Here is a 20,570-nt window from a genome sequence, read left to right on the forward strand (position 1 = left end):
ACCCGTCTTCAGCAGAGCCGATTCCCTCCGGAGCTCGGAGGGAATCCGCCATTAACCGATCGCGCTAACCCGGAAGTCAACATGAAACTATATGGTAGTTTTATGCATAATTTAGGGGGACTCCTCAGATATTTAGAAATAAAAATTAAAGGGGGGGGGTAACAACCTGGTTAACCAAGGACTGAATGTCTTCTAGAACCAACAGAATGCTAAGCTGGGGTGGGGAGAGAGGGAATTAGCCTGGCTGAACCTCTGATTGTTTAGTATCCTGGAGAGGTGGACATTAGGTTCAGAGGAATCTGCACCACAGGGCTAAAATATCCCCCTCCCTGTACTGTATGGGGAAGTTTTAGGAGGAAGCAAAGGGGAAAGGGCATCTTTTCCCTTTTTCCTTCTCCAGAACTAAACCTGAGCTCTTCAGTGCTAAATAGCACAGTAGGGGAAGGTTGCATGAAGATGGGGAAACAAGAAAGGTGTTTTGCATGTGACTGACAGTCAGTAACCCTTGATCCTTGGGGAAGTCGCAGGTGTTGAGGTGTCCACTCAAACCAGCTTTTCAACGAAATGGTTCTTCAGTGCTTCTTGGGTGTCTAGTCCAACTTTGGCTCCCAGCTGCTGTCTTGTGATGAGCAGAGCTCTTGCCTGAGCATCAAGGCCCCCTTTGTTATTCTCAGAGCCTCTGCCTCAGGTGACCAGCCAGGGTGTCTTTGCTCACCAACTTCATTTTTCTGACTTAATAGCATTAAAAAGTCATTGGCCTTTAGCTCAGCGTCTGCGTAGCTCTTGGGGGAAATCTGTGAGAAGGGCAGCGTACATTCCCCACATTGCATGCGCATGATGAAATACAGTGCTCCTTGTCTCTTTGTCTTGATCAAGCTGATTGGATTTCTAGCATTTGAAATGTGTGGGAAGTGGTTGAAAATATGAGTTTTCTACATCAGGTGTCCACACACTGAAACGGAACAGGCATGACACCTGCTGCCCCCAGCTCTTCTCTTCCCAAACACCATTCCCTCTAAACTGCTGTTGCCTTTCTGGTTTCCACTTTGCTAGGCAAGAAGTACCAAGGGCACTACACAGCTGGGTTTAGTTTCCCTTGGATGGGGGTGCACAGATGACTTCGGATTTTTTTTGTAAAACTTGCTTTTGGTGACAGCAAACACACTCCTCCAGCAAGTCAGAAGCTTGCTCTTTTAAATGGGAACTGAGGCACTCCCATAGAAATGCAGCACATGCACAGATGCTCATGGCTTCTGAAGTTATTAAGGGCCTGGCCTGGGCCCAAGGTATCTGTAAGAACTCATTCCTCAATGGCCCATGCCATAAAACTCCTGCTGCATGTATCAGCATCTTCAGAAAAGTGCTCAGGGAGGGGATTTTCTGTCTCATTTATGGAAGAGGAGACCTGCCAGGATCTTCTTTGTGCTGGGCACTGAACAAAGTGTGGCTCTAAAACCGTATCGGGGGCGGGGAAAATTCAGTTACTCATAAGAGGGGGGAAATTGGTATGTGCTTGATATTTTCATGATGTCAGATTACATTGCTTTGGGCACAGGATTTTATATATCAAGCCCAATTCTTTCATGGGCAACCTTCCAGGGGCTGCATGATGGGGGATGGGGTGGGGCCACAGGCAAAAGTAGGTGGGGCAATGGGTATGCCTCTTGCAGATATCCCACCCATGAAAAAGGCCAGGTTACTGCAAAACTCTTCCGTACTCCAGCCAGACAAGCGAGAGGCATGGTCGCAGTTCAAGGACACATTCCAATCAGGAAAGAACACTTCTGGGCCAAGCCAGCGGAGAGGGGGCATGGCTTAGGGAGTCCGGAGGGCCAGTTGGAGAGACACAGAGGGCCACATTCAGCTCCTGGGCATGTGGCTCCACACATCTGTTCTAGGTAATAGCCAGCTATTAAATTGCTTCTGCTGTGACAACTCTCCCCGTTGTTGGCTTTTTCCAGGGCGGAAAATGGTCCAGGTGGTTTCGTTGCTCTGAAATGTCCCACTAACCCGAACCTCTGTACTTTGTTCTGGATACTTAATACAGACCTCAAGGTAAGGCATGTCTTGTTCCTGAGTGTTTTCAGTTGAATGAGCCAGATTGTGACCATTTCTCTCCTGCTCTACCACTGATGTGTTTTGCTTTTTAAATGGCTCGCTGTCACCTCCAAGGTCTCAAACCTTGGAAATTTCTGGGTCCTGGGTCCTTATTAGACTTTTTCATGTGAATCAAACAGCAATGTGGCCCAGATGCTGTAGTGCCATTAAAATCCATTCCTGCTCCCCTCTGATGAATGTGGTATGTGTTTGTACTGCTGAGGATCAAGATGTGTCTTGGAGAACAGTCCAAGTGAGCGGCGAGGGCTGCTCTCCCTCCAGAATGCAGAATCAGACCAATTTCATAGCTTTGCTAGCCAATGAGTGCCCTGTTTGGGGATATAACTTGGACCTGATGAGATGAAAGAGAGGCGCTGGGCAGAGGAATATGCAGGAAAGAGGGAGATTTTAAGGACACCCTATGCTGAACCACCCTGAGATCTATGGGTATAGGGGCAGTATACAAATTTAATAAATATACAGTGGTGCCTCGCAAGACGAAAATAATCCGTTCCACGAGTCTCTTCGTCTAGCGGTTTTTTCGTCTTGCGAAGCATCCCTATTAGCGGCTTAGAAAAAAGGGGGGGAGGGGGGAAACTTGCAAGACTCGCAAGACGTTTTCGTCTTGCGAAGCAAGCCCATATGGAAATTCGTCTTGCGAAGCGCCTCGAAAAACGGAAAACCCTTTCGTCTAGTGGGTTTTTCGTCTTGCGAGGCATTCATCTTGTGGGGCACCACTGTAGTAGTAGTGGTGGTAGTAGTAGTAATACTATCCTGTGGTGTTTATATACCTAACATAACAGTATTACCTGTAAAAAAATGTTGCGGTGTGACTGACAACCCACCAACACAGTTAAGGATTATCGTGCTTGCCAGCTGGGATCAGAAATTGCTCAGTTCTGCAGTTCCTTTCTCTGTGGCATTCTTTTAATCTTATGGTTTAAGGGGAGGAGCCATAGCACCATTGAAGATCGCATGCTTTGCATGTGGAAAAACCCCAAGTTGAACCACTGGCATCTCCAGGTAGATACAGTGGTACCTCGGGTTACATACACTTCAGGTTACAGATGCTTTAGGTTACAGACTCCACTAACCCAGAAATAGTACCTCGGATTAAGAACTTTGCTTCAGGATGAGAACAGAAATCGTGCAGCAGCGGCAGCGGGAGGCCCCATTAGCTAAAGTGGTGCTTCAGGTTAAGTACAGTTTCAGGTTAAGAACAGATCTCCGGAACGAATTAAGTTCTTAACCCGAGGTTCCACTGTATAGCGAAAGCGCTCTCTTGTGAAAACCAGAAGAGCTACTGCCCAGTCCATGTGAACCACCCTTGAGGTAGGTAGACCAATGCATTGATTCAACATAAGGCAGCTTCCTATATTCCTATGTTCATTTCTACTGCCCCAGCTTAAAGTGAGCAGTGGTTGAGCACATGCTTACCACTGGATGCCTCGGGTTCATTTAGTGGCATCTCCAAGCAAAGGGGATGTTGGGTAGCAGGGCTGGCAAAGACCTGAGAAATGCTGCCAGTTTTGGCCAGGCAGACCACTGCAGCTTCAGAACCTGTATCAGTGTTGAAGATACTTCTCTGGCTTCATCCTTCGTCTCTTCTTGCAGGGCCGGCTTCCCCGCTACCTCATTAACCAAAGCTTGAGCGCCACCATGACGGAATTTGTTTTCCACCTGCGCAAACGTGTTATGGAGGTCATGGCGAGGTCTTAGGTTCTTGGAACTCCTTGCTCTGATGTTGCCTTTTGAGCGTGCTCAAACCCAACAAAGGTCCAAAGAACTGGAGTATCTTTCTTCTTCTTCTTCTTCTCTCTTCCTGCCAGAGAACAAAGACAAAATCTCGCAGCTGACATTCTGGATCAGGCTGAAGAGCCTTTCCTTGTGTCTTCAGGTTGTCAGCCAGGTAAAGGGCTGAAGGTGATGACCAAATGGCAAGAGGGAGGTCAAGACAAAGCAGGTGGTCCGTGCCCAAGCGAATTGGTGAGAAGCACCAAGGTGGCTTCTTCGAGCCTTTCACCGATGATCAAAGTTAACATTGCTACTAGAACTTGAGCCATGTATGGATTCCGATGTGCCAAATTCCTTCATGATCATGCTTCCAGAACCTGCTAAGTGCTTACCTGTATAGCCCCCTTCCTTTCTCCCTGGGTGTAATCATGATTTGTGTGTCCATAAACTTATCCAGTTGCCTTCCGTGGCGGAACAGAAGTGCACCATCAGATAACCTGCACACACAGTCACACGGCTGAAGTGCAGCAGGTTAAGTCAGAAAGTGTCCCAGGCACTGCTACTGGTCGTCCACCTTTCGGCATAGCTGTGACGGCGTCAGGAGGTTTTACTGCTCGAATGTTTGGATGAAATTTGCCTATTGTATGCTTGGTAATGGCCAGAGAGAACGAAATCTCCTGCCCCCTGTCAAGTACCTGGTCTTCAGTGGTGCACCAAAACTGACAGCTTGGCTTGAAAGCATTGCTCTTCCCAGTTCCGTGTTGCTTTATTTTTCAGTTTCTCCTCCTACCCATGAGTAGCAAAGACTATAAAATAAGCTTCCGTAGACTAAACTGACCCAGTGGTTGGTTGGTGGTTCCTGGGTTTGATTGTGGCCTCATCATTCTGGAGTGGGCTTCAAATGTTAGTAATGGAGGCCAAGATCTATAATCGGTTCTATTGACTTGTTAATATATAGAGAGGTCAGAGCCCTTATCTGCCACTCCAGTGTGTGTGTGTGTGTGTGTGTGTGTGTGTGTGTGGTGGAGGAGCATCCTTGGAAACCTCCTGCCTGGTGCCTATCAGAGCTAAGCATTGAAAGCAGCCTGTTGTTTCATGAAGCATGATCTGGGTTTGCCATAGAAGTGAGACTAGTATAGACCTATCACCAGAGCAGATGTTTATATTAACCTCCTTCCTTCGCTCCCCAGAGTCCTTAAGTTGCCTTCCTCTACTCTCCTGCATTTGCTGTTGATAACCAGTATTCTCCAGGTGAAAAACTACGTAGCTCATGAATCAATCTTCAGAGCCTTGAGTTCTTGAGTTCTGTGTCTCTCTCCCCACACCCCGCCTTGCTTGGGTGTAGAAAGCTGGAGATGTGGTGGACATAACATCTACAGGCCTTTTGGTCTGCCAATGACTGAATTTGCCTTGAGTGGAATCGACATTTCTAATCCCTTCAGAGGATCAGCTTTGGGACACAGGAGGGTGGGGCAGAAGTGAAATGCCTTTGCTTCAACATAATAAGTGCAATAATCCTGGCATAGAGCTAACATGCAACTTACCAGAAGTGTCCAAAGTTCTTGGCCTCAAATGTCAACTGTTGTCCAAAGCCATTTGGGTTAAACCGCACTGACTCCTGTGATTCTCCACTTCAGCGGGACAGCTTTCAGCAGAAGTAGTATGGGGGATTGCACAGAGATTGCAGCCTTAAGGCAGATTCCTGCACTTTTAAAGGCTCTAGAATCAGAATTAGTCTTGTAGCGAGAGTCACGCATGGCTGCTTGCTCGCTCAGTGCATTTTAAGACCCCAAGGCAGGACTTGAGGTCAAAAGGTTGAAATGAAAGCAAATAAATATATTCTGCACTGGATTTCTTGCGGGGAGTAAACTGCACACCTGGCTTACACAGCAACGGGGCAACTAGCATGTGTGCCAGACCTGTTCTTGCAGGCGTATTTTCAGCAGTTGAGCCCCCCCCCCTTTTGTATACTGGTTTCTCCCCTTTGCCTTGCCTCTGTTTGTGTGTTTTGTGCAGTGGGTGGAACTTGTAGGAAGTCCTGTCCCCTCCATCTGATATCTTTGTCGGAATAGGGAGGCTTGTAAGAAGCTTTTCCTACTGCGGAGTGCGGTGAGTTTCCAGACACCACAATAGGCTTCCAGGGATGAAAAAGAGGCTCGCCATCCAGGGAAGTTGTCCGAAGTGACTTGCTTTACAATATTTCTGCATTTTTTGCCAGCATCAGAGATTTGCCCGAGTTCCCGTTTCTAAGAATCGGCTATTAATCTTATTAAAGCGCCTTGGGTTGTTCGTAAGCATTTCAAATGGACTGTGAAAAGGGAGGCTTACAGACTTCATGAATCTAATGCACAGAAACTGTTTTCTTTTATGTGTGCATGGGGAGTGGACCTGCACACCTCATTTAAAAAGCCACTTGAATAACACGTATGCCTTTTGCATTGATTCTTTGTTACTTGATCTAATAAAATCTAGTGACAACTTTCCTCTGGCTCAATGTGTCTTTCTGCCTAGCATGGGACATCCCTTCACTTTCAAATCTCCATCCCTGAAGAACGGAGCTAATCTACCAACTCGATGATATGACTCTTTTACCTTAATTGCTGAGCCCTGTGTTCCAGACTAGCTCCTGCTCCTCCTCTCTTTTAACTTGTGTGAGCTGCTTTGGGAGACAGTAATTATCTGGAAAGCGGAATAAAACAATTACACAGTTTACTGGCATTTTGGCAGCATGATCGCAACCCTGCTTTCCCAGGGGCAAATCTCCGTGTGTTCATTGGGATTTCCTCCCCAGATCATTTGCCTGGGAATTTCAGAGTGTTCTGTTGCTTTTGCCCCAGGAGCAATCCTGGGAAGCAGATCTACTGTTGTTCAGCATTTTACAGATGGAAAATTCTAATATAGAGAGTCTGATCTGATAACACCAGTTAGCAACTTACATTTAGAAACTGCTCACAGGTGCAGTCTACTTGCACAGCTAGTGTGCCACCCAAGTGGTGAACTTCTGCAGGGTGGCAGCTTTGAAGATCTACTGTCCACATGAGTAGATTACTCCTGTGAGCATATATTTTTTTAGCACAAGATAGGATGTTGGCCTTGCAGTGGAAACAAATCGATGCACAACCCAAGATCACACAATGAGTTTTATAGAAGAAGTGGGGATGTTAAATGGAAAAGTCTAAGAATTGCAAATGGGTATGTGGTTATTCTATTAACCCTGGGCAGAGTAAGGCTACTCTAAACAACCACGACTTCCTCCAAAGACTTCATGAAACTGAGAGTTGTTTGTGGACCCCTATTCCTGTCCCAGAGCTACAGTTCCCAGAGGTCCCTGTCACTATGGGTCGATTGTGGGTTAATCCACTTGGGCAGTTGGGAAGCCATGACTGTTTTTAAACTGTTATCATAGTACTTTAAGGTGGAATGTGGCCCGAGTCTAACTCCAAGAGTGGCCCAAGACATATTGCTTCCTGGGGCAACGGGCAAAATAGCCCACACACATGCTCTTTCCACCTCTAGTAGCCAACTGAGCTGGCCACTGAATCCTAGGTAAAACAGAAAGCTAAAGGACCCCTGGACGGTTAAGTCCAGTCAAAGGTGACTATGGAGTTGCAGCGCTCATCTCACTTTCAGGCTGAGGGAGCTGGCATTTTTCCACAGACAGCTTTCCAGGTCATGTGGCCAGCATGACTAAACCACTTCTGGCGCAATGGAATACCATGATGGAAACCAGAGCACATGGAAACACTGTTTACCTTCCTGCCACAGTAGTACCTATTTATCTCCTTGCACTGGCATGCTTTCAAACTGCTAGGTTGGCAGGAGCTGGGACAGAGCAAAGAGCTCACTCCATTGCGGGGATTCGAACTGCCGACCTTCCAATCGGCAAGCTCAAGAGGCTCAAGTGGTTTAGACCACAGTGCCACCCACGTCCACCGAATCCTACTTCAATACTAACAACAGGGCAAAGCACAGACCCTGAGGCAGTTATAAAGGGGGAGGGCAAGATGCACAACACACGACTCTCTTCTCCAACAGAAAGAATGGTTGGGGAGCTCAGGAAGAAGAGCTATGGGACACCACTGCCTCCCTGCATAAGCCGCCAGAAGCAGTCGCCTCACTCTGCCTAGTGACAGGACCAGCCCTGCTAGGGTCAAACAACCTACTTGGTGATTAAGAAGCTCTTTGGGTGCAAGCCACTGCCTTGCTCACCGTAATCAAACTTGCAAAGTAGCTATGAGGATAAACTGAGGTGGCTCCATTTATGCTACCCTGAGCTGCTTGGAGGAAGGGCTGGTTGCAGAAGGAATAGATGGTGGAATTTCTCCCAGTGGATAACACAGCATGTCCTGGCTTCTGTTCTGCCTTTCCATGCCGCTGCTCCTTTGGCTTCATGTGGCTCCACAGTGCCTCGCAACTCGTCTAATCCTGCGGTCTCTCTTCTTGAAGATATGAAAAACAAACCTACTTTTCATTCCATATAAACATGGAGGCAACATACAATATACTATTTCATACTCTGCAGTTTGTTTAAAAGGCCTTAAGCTATGGCGGAAGGGGGAGAATCTCACATGATCACTGCTTATGACGTGCAGATGATATTTAAGAGAATTCATAGGACTCCTTTGCCTTTGCCTTCCCACCCCCCAAGCAGAGTTCCTTTACTACTTGCCCCATCCATTTTCTCTCCATCTTCTGTTTTAACTTTGGTTTTTATTGCGTTTCAATATGCTGGTCTCAAGCCTGTCTTAGCATTTACAACACATTGCAAGAAAGAGAGAGAGATGAATTTCTGGTACAAAGTTTGCAGCTGCTGTTGCCATATAGAAGAAGAACTGGAGAAGAATCCATTGGTGGTTGGGTATGTGTTACAAATCAGCTTTTTCATTTAGCAAGCCTCGAGCTTCTGCCAAATTTATAATAAGCAATGGCAGACAACGGCATAAATTAAGGTAAGTGTGTTCTGCTTTCAAAGTGATGCTGTACGGAAGCTGGCAGTTCTGGAATTCTGGAAGTACAGAATATTGCTGTTTAGGGCCCCAGTTGGCTAGACAACGCCACCCTTTCCCAGGATATTCCATTTCATCCCCACTCCCAACAACCAGATGGCATTTCCTTCCTCCATTAGAGCTCTGTGTCTAAATATTTCAGTTCTACTTTTGCAAATCTTAGCATTCCCCCAAGCCTGCTGAAAACCTCCTCCTCCTGCAATGGTGTTTTGGTTATGTAACTTACAGGATTCATCATGAAAGGATTCCGCCTTTCTTGCTTTCACAGTTTAGCTACTGTTTCAATGTACAATGCTTTGTTTGAGTCACAATCTTTGTGTGTGCCTTCACAAAAGCCCTCTTGAATTATATGCACACTTTAATTCTAGGGCTGCAACATTAAATGCTTCTATTAATCAGCTTTTAATTAATTGGTCTACTTTAACTGAGGGTGACTTTTTAGTCTGAAAAATTATTGTGAATAAATGTACGTAAAGGTAAAGGGACCCCTGATCATTAGGTCCAGTCGTGGCTGACTCTGGGGTTGCGGCGCTTATCTCACTTTATTGGCCGAGGGAGCCGGCGTACAGCTTCCGGGTCATGTGGCCAGCATGACTAAGCCGCTTCTGGCGAACCAGAGCAGCGCACGGAAACGCCGTTTACCTTCCCGCCAGAGCGGTACCTATTTATCTACTTGTACTTGATGTGACCTTCTGATCGGCAAGTCCTAGGCTCTGCATATGTATGCAGCAAGGCTCAAATCCAAGGTTTCCAGTCCCAACCTGGTATCTACCAGGCTAAAGAGATGCGTTGCGCTCACCGCAATGGTAAACCTGTGCCCAGGCTGTACTGCTTTGGACTGAAGTTGCAGGAATCACAACATGAAAGAATTGTTCTTTCTGTGCATGAAAACAATTAGCTTGTCAGGGAGAAGACTATGCCTTTCCCTCAATATGCTAGCTGTCTCTGTGCAGGGACTATTTTTATACAGAGAACAGTCCCTCCAAGTGCCCCATTATTCGGGGACAATCTCAGATTTACAGAAGCCGTCCTGGTTTCTGATTTGATTCCGGAATGTCCCGCTTTTCCTCAGAACATCCCTATTTTCATTGGAGAAATGTTGGAGGGTATGGAATAGAATGTTCCTGGGGCTTTTTTTCAGCTGGAATTTGCCAGCACCTCTCAGGTGGGCGCCATTGCATTCTTAGAGAACAAGGGAGGTGTTCATGGTGAGTTCCAGCACTTCTTTTCCTAGAAAAATAGCACTGGACTTCCCTATTTTCTTTGGAGAAATGGAAGAGGTTATGTGAGAAGCATTTGCCCATGTGAGCTCCCACTTTCAATCCAAAGTGATAAAGCCCAGATACCAGATACAGTACCTAGGAAGATGCCTTCTATTGATCCAGATCATTGCTCCATGTAGCACAGTATGGTTGACAATGACCAGCAAAGATTCTCCAGGGTTTCAGACAGGGGGCAATCTCAGCCCTACCTGCAGATGTCAGAAATTGAGCATATGCTCTACCACTGAGTTATTTGGTAAGAAGTAGACCTAGGAGTCCTGTCTCGGTTTGAAGAGCAGCCATTGTGATGATGTTTGTTTGTTTGTTTGTTTGTTTGTTTGTTTGTAACCTTTCTGTTGCAGCGACACGCTTCAGTATTTCAACAAGTTGCAGAAACGACGGGAATTAGAGGCTGTCAACTTGTGGAATGAACCAGTGGACAAGACTCACGTGGAACGGGATGATGATCATAAACTCCACATGTTGCTGGAGAAAAGGTCAAAAACGCGCCGGGGATCAGAGGTATGTTGTCCTTGCGCAACAGACAAGAATTATTGTGTATGTGTGCCCACAAACACAGTGATGCATTGATGTAAGCATTAAAATAATATAAACCGGTTTCTAGTTTCTGTCACACTCTAATGTGACCCACAAATAAAAACCAGCATAGGGCTATACAGGTGGAGTTGGCTAATGGCTTCCATTGGGTTATATTGGGCCAAAAGAAACTTATTGGAGGAATTCAACCCTTTCCTGACAAAAATAGCATCGGAAAAAGCAGTGATGTACTCTTTAACTGTCTGCCACATTCTGCTGTTTGCATCCATGGATGGAAGAAAGAAAAGTGATGTAACATAGACACAATCTGCATGGGTGACATGACCTTTAGGAATAGGGGCCTCAGTGGGGTTCGGTGTGTTAATGCACATGTAGGTGCACACACAAAGCAGTCCTTTAGAGATCCCTGTAATATATAGGCCTTTCTCCACACATACTTTACATGATAGTGGGCATTTTCCTGAAAAACATAGCTTAGTGGTTCATTCTTTTGATGGTCTCTTTTATCCTGACAAAGGAATACCGACGCTTGAGCTTTGACATCATCGCTCACCGGCAGATCCGTCGGAAGATGAAGGACCGATGGAAGCAAATCCTAGAAGTCTTGGGTATGGTGTCTTTGGGGGATTTCCACCACAGACCAAACTGGAGAGTGTTAGGAGAGCTATTACCTTTACTCGCTTTCATTTCTCTCAAGTTTGGTTTTAGTGTTCCATGACTAAAAACTACTAGAGCCTTCTCCCTGTTTTCTTTGGAGGGGTGAAGACTATTATTTACCTATTCTTGGCCACTGTGAGAGCAGGATACTGGATTCCATTCCTATCCAACAGGGCTGCTCTTGTTATTATTTATTGAGTTGGTTTTTGGAGTGGATATGGGCATAAATGATCTCTTCCCAATGTAGGGTTCAAAGCTGAAGCAGATGGGCTCCTCACTGTCACGTCCAGCACCTCATATGAATCCCTTCGCAATCCTCAAGAGGCCCGCAGGATCCACACTGCCCTGGCTGAGCAGACAACCATTTTTGGCTGGCATCGTGGTGGTCCACCTGAGAGATACCTCTTTGTCATTGTAAGTAAAGGAAGGATTCGGTAGAAACTTCTCTTGGGGCATGTGCTTGTCTGTGCAGTACATCACCGCAGGGACAGAAGCTGTGGGCCTAACCCACAGTGGCATAGAAGCCACCATGGAGGTAGGAGCAGCACGCAAGCTCCTCCAGGTAGCCTGATTGTGGTTTTCAAATAACTGTTTCCAGTGTCATGAAGCCTCTGTGAGTTGCCTCCTTCTAATGTGCTGATTGGCCTTACGAATCCTTTAATACCCTCTCCCAAATATTTTTTCTTTTGTCCTCCAAGTTAAGGGTGATGTTTCGCCTCCTCCTAGTGTTGGGAGTGTGATGCCAAGTTTTCTGTTCAACAGAACCTAAAGGTGGTGCCTTTAGGACAAAGCAATCTTTTAGAAATTCTCCCCCTTCTGCAGGTAGCCTTGTTAATGGCTAAAAATATGTGGCGTTTGCTTGGTTGGTCAGTTCTCTCGCTTTGAGGCAGAAAGATCTCAGTTTAATCTTTTCCTTTGTCTGGAACAGGACTTTGGTTGATTTCATTGGCATACTGTGCCCTTTTAAAATGTGGCGGGTTTTTTTGGGGGGGGGGTTATTAGGTTGTTTTAATTTTGATTATGCATTTTGTGGTTTTATATTTTGATATTGTTTTGTGAACCACCCTGAGACCTCTGGGTATAGGGCGGTATATGATGATGATGATGATGATGATGATGATGATGATAGGAAGAAGAATGCTTTGTTCTTTATTTGCAATAATTAAATAATTAAATAAAGGGTGTGCTAGCTCCTGTTCTCTTCTTCTTCTTCTTCTTCTTCTTCTTCTTCTTCTTCTAAGAAGGCCAAATAGTTTATTGGGAACTATTTTCTACAACAAAGGGTGGATGTCTCTAGGCTAGAAAACGGTCAGAGCAGAACAACAATAAATCACTTTATCTCCGCTTCCCCCTTTTGAATGCTTTTAGACTCAGACTTCCTTTAATAAATCTAATTTATATTTTATTACCAGATACTTGTATCTTTGTAGTTAATTACATACTCCAACCCTACCCATTCAGTATTAGGCCTGTGCTACTAAGAACCTTGGAATTTCCCTCGTGACAGAGGCTCCTTGAAGTACTTTGGCCCCTGCCCTAAACAGGGACCATTTCTTCGGTTTGTTTTATATGTGTTTCCCTCACATCCTCTGTCATATAAAAGCAGGGTAGAGGTAGTTGGCAAAAATTAGTTTTTTGTTTGCTTAAAGATTTGGGGGATCCCTGACCCCTCTGGTGACCCAAGGATTGCCACTCTCCCTCCTTCCATTATTTTACCTCACAATTACTGTGAGGTAAAATGTAATTGAATCCGATATTTACTCCTGCCTTGGTGTGTGCATCATTTTTAAATTTTCTACTTCAGGTGTCTTAGGCCAGCTCTATTGTGGGATCTCAATGGACCCAACACTATCACCTTTTTTCTTTATTTTTGTCACCTTTCCTCCCCTAGGACAGGCTGCTTCTCCTTGATGTGGGAGATGAATTCCTGTCAGCAGCTCGGCACTTCTACCCCGTGGAGGACGAAGAGGACGATGGCTCTTCCAGCGATGGAGGACCTACAACACCTGGTCCTGTCTTGGTCACAATGAGCAGCGAAGCTCAGGAAGAGATGGAGGAGGGCATAGACGGGGAATAAGCCAAGGAGAAGACAGAAGTGAGGCAGACACTGAAGAAAGAGTGGATTCAGAGTAGACTACTGAACCGCAAACCTGTTGGAAACTCCCTTTGACACAAAGAACTTGCGTCCCCATTTCCTGTTCATGCTTTGCCCTTTTTCTTTTGTTATTAATGTCATGAGTTAACAAATAGCATCGTTTCTCACGACGCTCAGTCTGTAGTTTTCTATAAAACAGGAGGGGGACATTTGGAATAACCAACATTTGGAATAAACCAAAACGTAGAACTGAAATGTTCTCCATGGCCAAAAATGGAGACTGTCTTGATACCTTTACTTTAGGCTTTGCCACTCAAAACTCAGAATAACAACAACAACAACAACAACAACAACAACAATACCCTGCCCATCTGGTTGGGTTCCCCAGCCACTCTGGGTGGCTCCCAACAGAATATTAAAAACACGATAAAATATCAGACATTCTCAGGGTGATGAACAATAATATCTCCATATTTTTCCAGGGCATTTTCTCTTGCCTATGGCAGGGCCAGAGGCTGAGATAATAGAAAGATATCTTTGAGACTCTTTCTTCCCTTTATGAGCTGAACTTTAGTTAGCTATGAGGCTTTCCATGGAGTATAATAAATTACGTATATGACATAGAGGACTTGCAAACTCGTTTTAGCTGAATTCACTTCAGATTCCTTTAGCACTGAGTGTACACAATTGGTCATAAGGCTGAGGGTGCTGCACATGCACCAGAATGTAGAATTTCAGCCTACAACGGAGCACATTGAGAGTCTAGACTTGCTGTCCACATGTTTGCTTTAAAAAAATTATTTATAGGCCTTAGTGTGGTTTAAAAAGGGGCAGGCTGTTGTTCCCACTCTGATGCACTGTACAAACTATCCCACCCCACCCACCAATTATTAGCAGACAGGAGTAGCCGGATATATTCAGCAAAATATGCCAGTAAAGGCCAATTAGCTTAATCTTGCATGATTTGTACAGCTCATGGGTTTGGGTGTTTGGCACAGAAACTGAGTTACCCTGATGCTCTGTGTTTTTGGGGCCAAGGCTGTTGAGATTTTTTTTAGTTTTGCCTGAAGTTATTCAACTTCCCCCCCTCCCAAAAATCTCCCCCCCCCAAAAAAGAGGGAATTTTAAAAAGCTATTTTTAAGGAAAATCACTAAAATCTAGACTTCCAACGTGGGTTGCCATACGTTTGGATTTTCCCAGATATTGAACTGATTTCCACCCGGAAACTGTTTCCGACTGCCGTATTCCGACTATGTATGGGGAATTCTGGATGTATGGCAACCCTACTCTGTGTGAGAGAGGAGGACAAGGCAGGAGGTTGTTAGAAGTGGGTTTAATGTACAGAACATTGGCATAAAAATGGGGGGGAGTTACCCCCCCCCCCCCGATGAAGCATAAGTCCCAGGTTCCCAGCTTTCACTTTGAAAAGCAAGTACAGTGGTACCTCAGGTTACAAACACTTCGGGTTACAGACTCCACTAACCCAGAAGTAGTACCTCATGTTAAGAACTTTACCTCAGGATGAGAACAGAAATCGTGTGGCAGCCGCGGGAGGCCCCATTAGCCAAAGTGGTACCTCAGGTTAAGAACGGTTTCAGGTTAAGAACGGACCTCAGGAGCGAATTAAGTTCGTAACCAGAGGTACCACTGTACATGTTTAGCAGTTGTAGAACCAGAGGTGCAAGGCAAAAGGTGTAGGCAGGTATCCCTCTCTTTTGTTTTGAGAGAAGCTTGCCTGTTCCCACCTTTGATTTATGTATGTTTGCTCATATATCTAGGATTTGTCCGTCAGAAATAGCATCCAGGTGGAATTTCCAAAAATCACGGAAAATCATGGCAACCCATGTTGGAAGTGTGGATATTATTTTTATTTCTGGAAGTGTTGATTTTGATTTTCCTTAAAAATAGCTCAAAAGCTTCAATTTTATTTTATTGAGATTTTGCAAAAAGAAAAAAAGAAAAAGAAAGAAAGCTTAACTTAGACAAGTTTGGATTTTCACTTTTTGAAATACAGTATGGCAGCCTCATGAGAAGAGAAGACTCCCTGGGAAGTTGGGAAAGATTGAGGGCACAAGAAGGGGATGACAGAGGACGAGGTGTTTGGGCAGTGTTCTCGAAGCTACTAACGTGAGTTTGACCAAACTGCAGGAGGCAGTGGATGACAGGAGTGCCTGGCATTCTCTGGTCCATGGGGTTATGAAGAGTCCAACACAACTAAACAACAACAACAGCCCTAGAGTATTTGCTTTCTCTACCACACCTGCAAAAAAATAATCCTGTGGATCTCCATGGCAAACTACATACAGAAATGTTGCCCATTGGCCATGCCTGCCTATAAAATGTTTTTTTCTGTCCTTTCTATAAGAAGGGTTGTTTTCTCTCCTCTTCCTTTTCCCTCTCCATTTTTGTTTGTGCTTCCAGGCCACCTGTTCTCCTTTCATCACCCTCTTCTCTCCAATCTCTCTGTGTACAACCTGTCCCTGATATACAAGCCGCCCGGAGCCTGGTGACAGGGATTGCTGCTGTCCCTGCCGCTAATCCCCCTGGCTCCTGTTTCTAAATAGCAAAGTCTCCGTTTGCGGGAAACAAAGGGCCCGGCTGGGGAAATTTCTCCCTTTCTTCTCCTTCCCCACAATATCCCAAGCATGCAATGGACCCAGGACGGCCTTTTCCTGGAGTCTGGATCGCAGGTTTCAAGCATCCAGCCTAGAGGTTGGCAAGAAATGTTGGAAACTGCTCCACTTGTCCCTCTTGGCAGAGACATACAAACACATATATCTCTTCCTGTCAGTATCTTTTCTGACAGCTGAGAACTGCTAGGTAATTAATGAGTCTTCTTCTCCCCCCCCCCCCCGTCCCACAAACCTCCAGCTCATTTAACAACTTTCCTTGTGATGATTTTGTTCTTCCTTGTCAAGGTTTCTGTGGTTTTACACCTTTCGCAGGAATCTCGGGCCTCTTGGAAGGGATACTCCTGCCTGTGTGTACAGATGCCCACGTTAACTGTAGCACCCTGGTTTTGAATTGAAAGGATTGAAAACAGAATCACTGAACTGTCAAGTTGCAAGGGATACCACGAGGATCATCTAGTTCAACCCCCTTGCAAAAGCAGGAATCTTTCTCCCGACGTGGGCCACGAACCCACCACCCTGAGCTTAAGAATCTCATCCTCTGCCAACTGAGCTATCCAGGGTCAAGTCACATAATACCTTTATATGAATACTGTATGTTGGTGCAGCCACTTTTGGAATATCATCTACCCATATCATAGAGCTAGATAGTATGCTTTTTAAAAGAACACAACACAACTGTGTAATGTTCAACTAAACCTGCAATCCAACACATCCACCTCAGAGTAAGTCTCATTGGCCTCAGAGGGACTTACCTCTGAGCATATTTGCATAGGATCACGCTGTAAAATGATAAAGGGATTGGAGTATCTTAGAGCATCCTGTGGGGAGCTAGATGGAAACTCAGTCCGATTTGGTAGGGCGCAGTTGGAAGAGATGGCAACGTGCTCTCCTTTGACTCCCCCCTACAAAAGGCAAGTGGGAAGGGCTAAAACCTCTCTTTCCTGCTGCCCATTGCCTTCTGAGGCACAGCTGGTGATCCTTTGCATGTGGAACTCCTTGCCTCAAGACTTCTCTGTGTTCTACCAACAAATAAAAGCTTGCTTTTCCCAGTGACTTTTGGTTCTGCTGTGGCTCAGTTTAATTTAATTCATCAGCCTGGGTTTATTGTTTTCTTGCTCTGTGCTGCATTTGTGTTTTTACTGATGGATTGTTGTTTTGCATGCCTTTTATATTTTATAAGCCGCTTTGAGCAACTCTTTTTTGGGAGTGGGGAAAGCAAGATATAAATCTTTGTGTAAATAACAAAATGGCAATAAGTGTGTGTGTTTTGTTTGTTTTTCCCAGCTGCCTAAGCCTTAACAGTCTCACTCCCTTCTTGGCCCTGAGCAAAGGTCAGCATATTATGATCCTCACTATGGGAAAACAAATAGCTACTCCTCTGTTTTTCTGGCTAGGGACCTTGTAGGAACAGCAAGCCAAGTTATAGTTCCCCTGGGCCACAAGTGTGCTGATGCTTCACCCAACTCAGTCAACAGCTGCCTCCCTCTCCCCCTTGTACGTTGGGTCTGTTCAACGTGAGCCACTCTGTATGGTATCTGCAATGGGCAAGCAATGTTTTTCCCAAAATGGATGGGGAAGGGAAAGCAGATGCAACCTCAGTTTCTGTTTGGCCTGGAGAGTTTGTGGGTTTGTCTATGAAGATCTGTCAGCCACCCTACTGCCAGACCATTCTGAACTCTCCCAAATTGTCTGATCTCAGAAGCAAAACAAGGCCCTCCCTCCTTAGTACTTGGATGGGAGAAGGTCTGTCAGCCAGAATACTGTTGAGAGAGAATAGGTCTGCTCTGCTTTATTGATGTTGTTGTTGTTGTTGTTAAAAGTGGAAGTCTGATATTTTGCTATCCTGTACAGATCTACATAGGGACACGGGTGGCGCTGCGGGTTAAACCAAGAGCCTAGGACTTGCCAATCAGAAGGTCGGCGGTTCGAATTCCCGCGACGGGGTGAGCTCCCATTGCTCGGTCCCTGTTCCTGCCAATCTAGCAGTTCAAAAGCACGTCAAAGTACAAGTAGATAAATAGGTACCGCTCCAGCAGGAAGGTAAACGGCGTTTCCGTGCGCTGCTCTGGTTCCCCAGAAGCGGCTTAGTCATGCTGCCCACATGACCTGGAAGCTGTACGCTGGTTCCCTCGGCCAATAAAGCGAGATGAGCGCCGCAACCCCAGAGTCGGCCACGACTGGACCTAATGGTCAGGGGTCCTTTTACCTTTACCTCACAGATCTACATAAATAACATCATTGTTATTATTGCTATATTTTCTATACTGCCTTTCATCTCAGGATCACAGGGCAGTTTACAATTTTAAAACACAAAAATACATACCATAGATTACCCATTTCATACCACCTTTTCTGTGGTGTCATCCCGATTGTGGAATGCTCTCCCCAGAAAGCCTCACCTGGCACCATCTTTACATTTCTTACACTACTAGGCAAAAACATTCATCTTTACCCAGGCCTATGGCTATTAAATAACCTATGACCTGTAACAGTGTGGGGAGAGGACTGTTATGATGGTGATGATTTCATTATTAGGCTGCCCGTCAGTATGCTTTTTACTATGTTTTTATCTTTGATGTTCTGTAATGTGCTTTTAAAGTTGTATACCACCTCAGGATCTTTTGATAAAGGACGTTATATAAATCAAACAAGTAAAAAATAATAACAACAAAAATAAAAAATGCCCCTGCTCACTTTGCTCACCACCCACCCCATCTCTGCCAAAGCCACCCTTATCCTTGACATCTCACCAAACTTCTGCTTGCAGACTTGGGCCACCTGTTTTCCTCCTCACGGCCTCTATCTCCAGTTCCCTCCTTTCCTCTGATGCTGTTGCAATGGCCCAGCAGAGTCCAGTTTTTCACCACACTGCAGTTCACAGCAGCACCTGTTGGCGGCCACACAGATTGCAGCATGACGACATCCTTAGGAAAATATGTAATGGGAGAGAAAAGCACTTCATAACCTCAATACTTTGAAAATGGAAGCAGTGTACCAGAATGCAACATAAAAACTGGCATCTGGTTGGCCACTGTGAGAACAGGATGCTGGACTAGAAGGGCCACGGGCCTGATCCAGCAGGACTTTAATCATGTTCTTGTCTGTGAAAATAATGTGATAGAATTATATGTGATATAAAAAACCAGAAGAAGGAAGGAGGGAAGTCAGTGCTTGGGAGCAAGTATAAATGTAAAATGCAACACATTATGTGTAAGTGGAGTATGTAACCGGAAAACTAATAAAGATTATTTGGGGGAAGGGGTCATGTTCTTGTCTGAGCCCCATAATACCTTACAGTGCCAAAGTCGGCTGCCTGCTGTGTATCAACACTGTAGTGTCTGATCCTGCATTGGTTTTAAAAGCTGTGTGTGTTGTTGTTGTTGTTAAAGATACCCTCCCCAATCCCTGTAGTTCTCCTGTCACATTGTCCTCATACTCTACATACTTTACAAAATGAGCTTCATCACCTGCAGCATAGCAGGCCGTCTAAAACATGGCATAGTAGGCTGTCAAATGCATGGCACCTGGGAGCAGAGCAATACCTTTATACCCATTCCTAATCCTGCTTTTACTGGGGCATGGCAAGTGTGAAATCCCCCTTAGAGGAGAATGTGTTTAATCCCACCCCACCAATTTCCTCTTGCAAATTCCTCTGAGACTATTCTCCCCTCCCAAAGTTGGGAGAGGAGGTGAGTTAATGGGCAGTGGGAGGCAGGAAGAGTTAAGTTCTCTCTCTCTCTCTCTCTCTCTCTCTCTCTCTCTCTCTCTCTCTCTCTCTCACACACACACACACACACACACACACACCTCCTGCAGCTGTTCCCATGGTATGGTCTGAAGGCACAGAAGATTGCCACCTTGCTGAAGCTAAGCAGATCTGTGCCTTGGATGGGTGATTGCCTGAGAACCACATGCCTGGAAAAACACGCTGATGCCACTTTGGGTTCTATAAAAGAAGAAAACTGGAATATAAATGTATAGGGTTAAAAAAAAAAAAGTTATCCACCCTATCTCCCCACATTACTGGTGCAAGACAACCATGAGGTTTGGCAGCACTGGCTGCCATTTTTTTCCTATAAAACCATCATTAAATGTGGGGTTGACTGTAGCCTTGCACCATAGGTCTTATCTTAACTATGGGGACATTACTGGGATTCCAAAGGTGGAATTGAAGCCTGGGAGGAATCTCCAAAAGGTGGCACTTTGTCCTGGATCTTAGGCAAGTCAACTTTCAGGAGGTCCTGGTTTTTACTTTTTGAAACACAGCAACCCTATCTTAACTGAGTATCTTATTCATAGTTAATATTCCCCATACCTAATACAGTGGTACCTCAGGATAAGTACTTAATTCGTTCCAGAGGTCCGTTCTTAACCTGAAACTGTTCTTAACCTGAAGCACCACTTTAGCTAATGAGGCCTTCTGCTGCCACAGCACCGCCACTGCACAATTTCTGTTTCATCCTGAAGCAAAGTTATTAACCCTAGGTAATATTTCTGGGTTAGCAGAGCCTGTAACCTGAAGCATAT

General features: G+C 45.3%; 2 protein-coding genes across 3 annotated transcripts in view; both read left to right on the forward strand.

The window, feature by feature from the left end:
- The window catches only part of STARD3 (StAR related lipid transfer domain containing 3), a 34,737-nt gene extending 28,424 nt beyond the window's left edge, over nt 1–6,313 (forward strand). For both annotated transcript variants that reach the window (XM_081837042.1, XM_081837043.1), the window contains exons 14-15: nt 1,962–2,055; nt 3,712–6,313. In XM_081837042.1, coding sequence (XP_081693168.1) covers nt 1,962–2,055; nt 3,712–3,816 — 199 coding nt within the window. In that variant the 3' untranslated portion in view covers nt 3,817–6,313. The remainder of the gene's footprint in view (nt 1–1,961; nt 2,056–3,711) is intronic.
- Nucleotides 6,314–8,471: 2,158 nt separating this feature from the next.
- LOC309327669 (melanoregulin-like) lies at nt 8,472–13,432 on the forward strand. Its single transcript, XM_081837058.1, has 5 exons — nt 8,472–8,689; nt 10,462–10,621; nt 11,175–11,265; nt 11,562–11,728; nt 13,206–13,432. The coding sequence occupies exons 1-5, from the start codon at nt 8,613–8,615 to the stop codon at nt 13,389–13,391; spliced, it is 681 nt and encodes a 226-aa protein (XP_081693184.1). The 5' UTR covers nt 8,472–8,612; the 3' UTR covers nt 13,392–13,432.
- Nucleotides 13,433–20,570: the final 7,138 nt, after the last annotated feature.

This window comes from Podarcis erhardii (assembly GCF_964252035.2).
Source record: "Podarcis erhardii genome assembly, chromosome: 13".
Taxonomy (NCBI): domain Eukaryota; kingdom Metazoa; phylum Chordata; class Lepidosauria; order Squamata; family Lacertidae; genus Podarcis; species Podarcis erhardii.

Coding starts and splice junctions, on each gene's coding strand:
- LOC309327669 (XM_081837058.1), top strand. CDS start 8,613: ATGAATTTCTGGTACAAAGTTTGCAGCTGCTGTTGCCATATAGAAGAA. Junction 11,266..11,561: donor GCAAATCCTAGAAGTCTTGG/GTATGGTGTCTT, acceptor TTCCCAATGTAG/GGTTCAAAGCTGAAGCAGAT. Junction 11,729..13,205: donor AGAGATACCTCTTTGTCATT/GTAAGTAAAGGA, acceptor TTCCTCCCCTAG/GACAGGCTGCTTCTCCTTGA.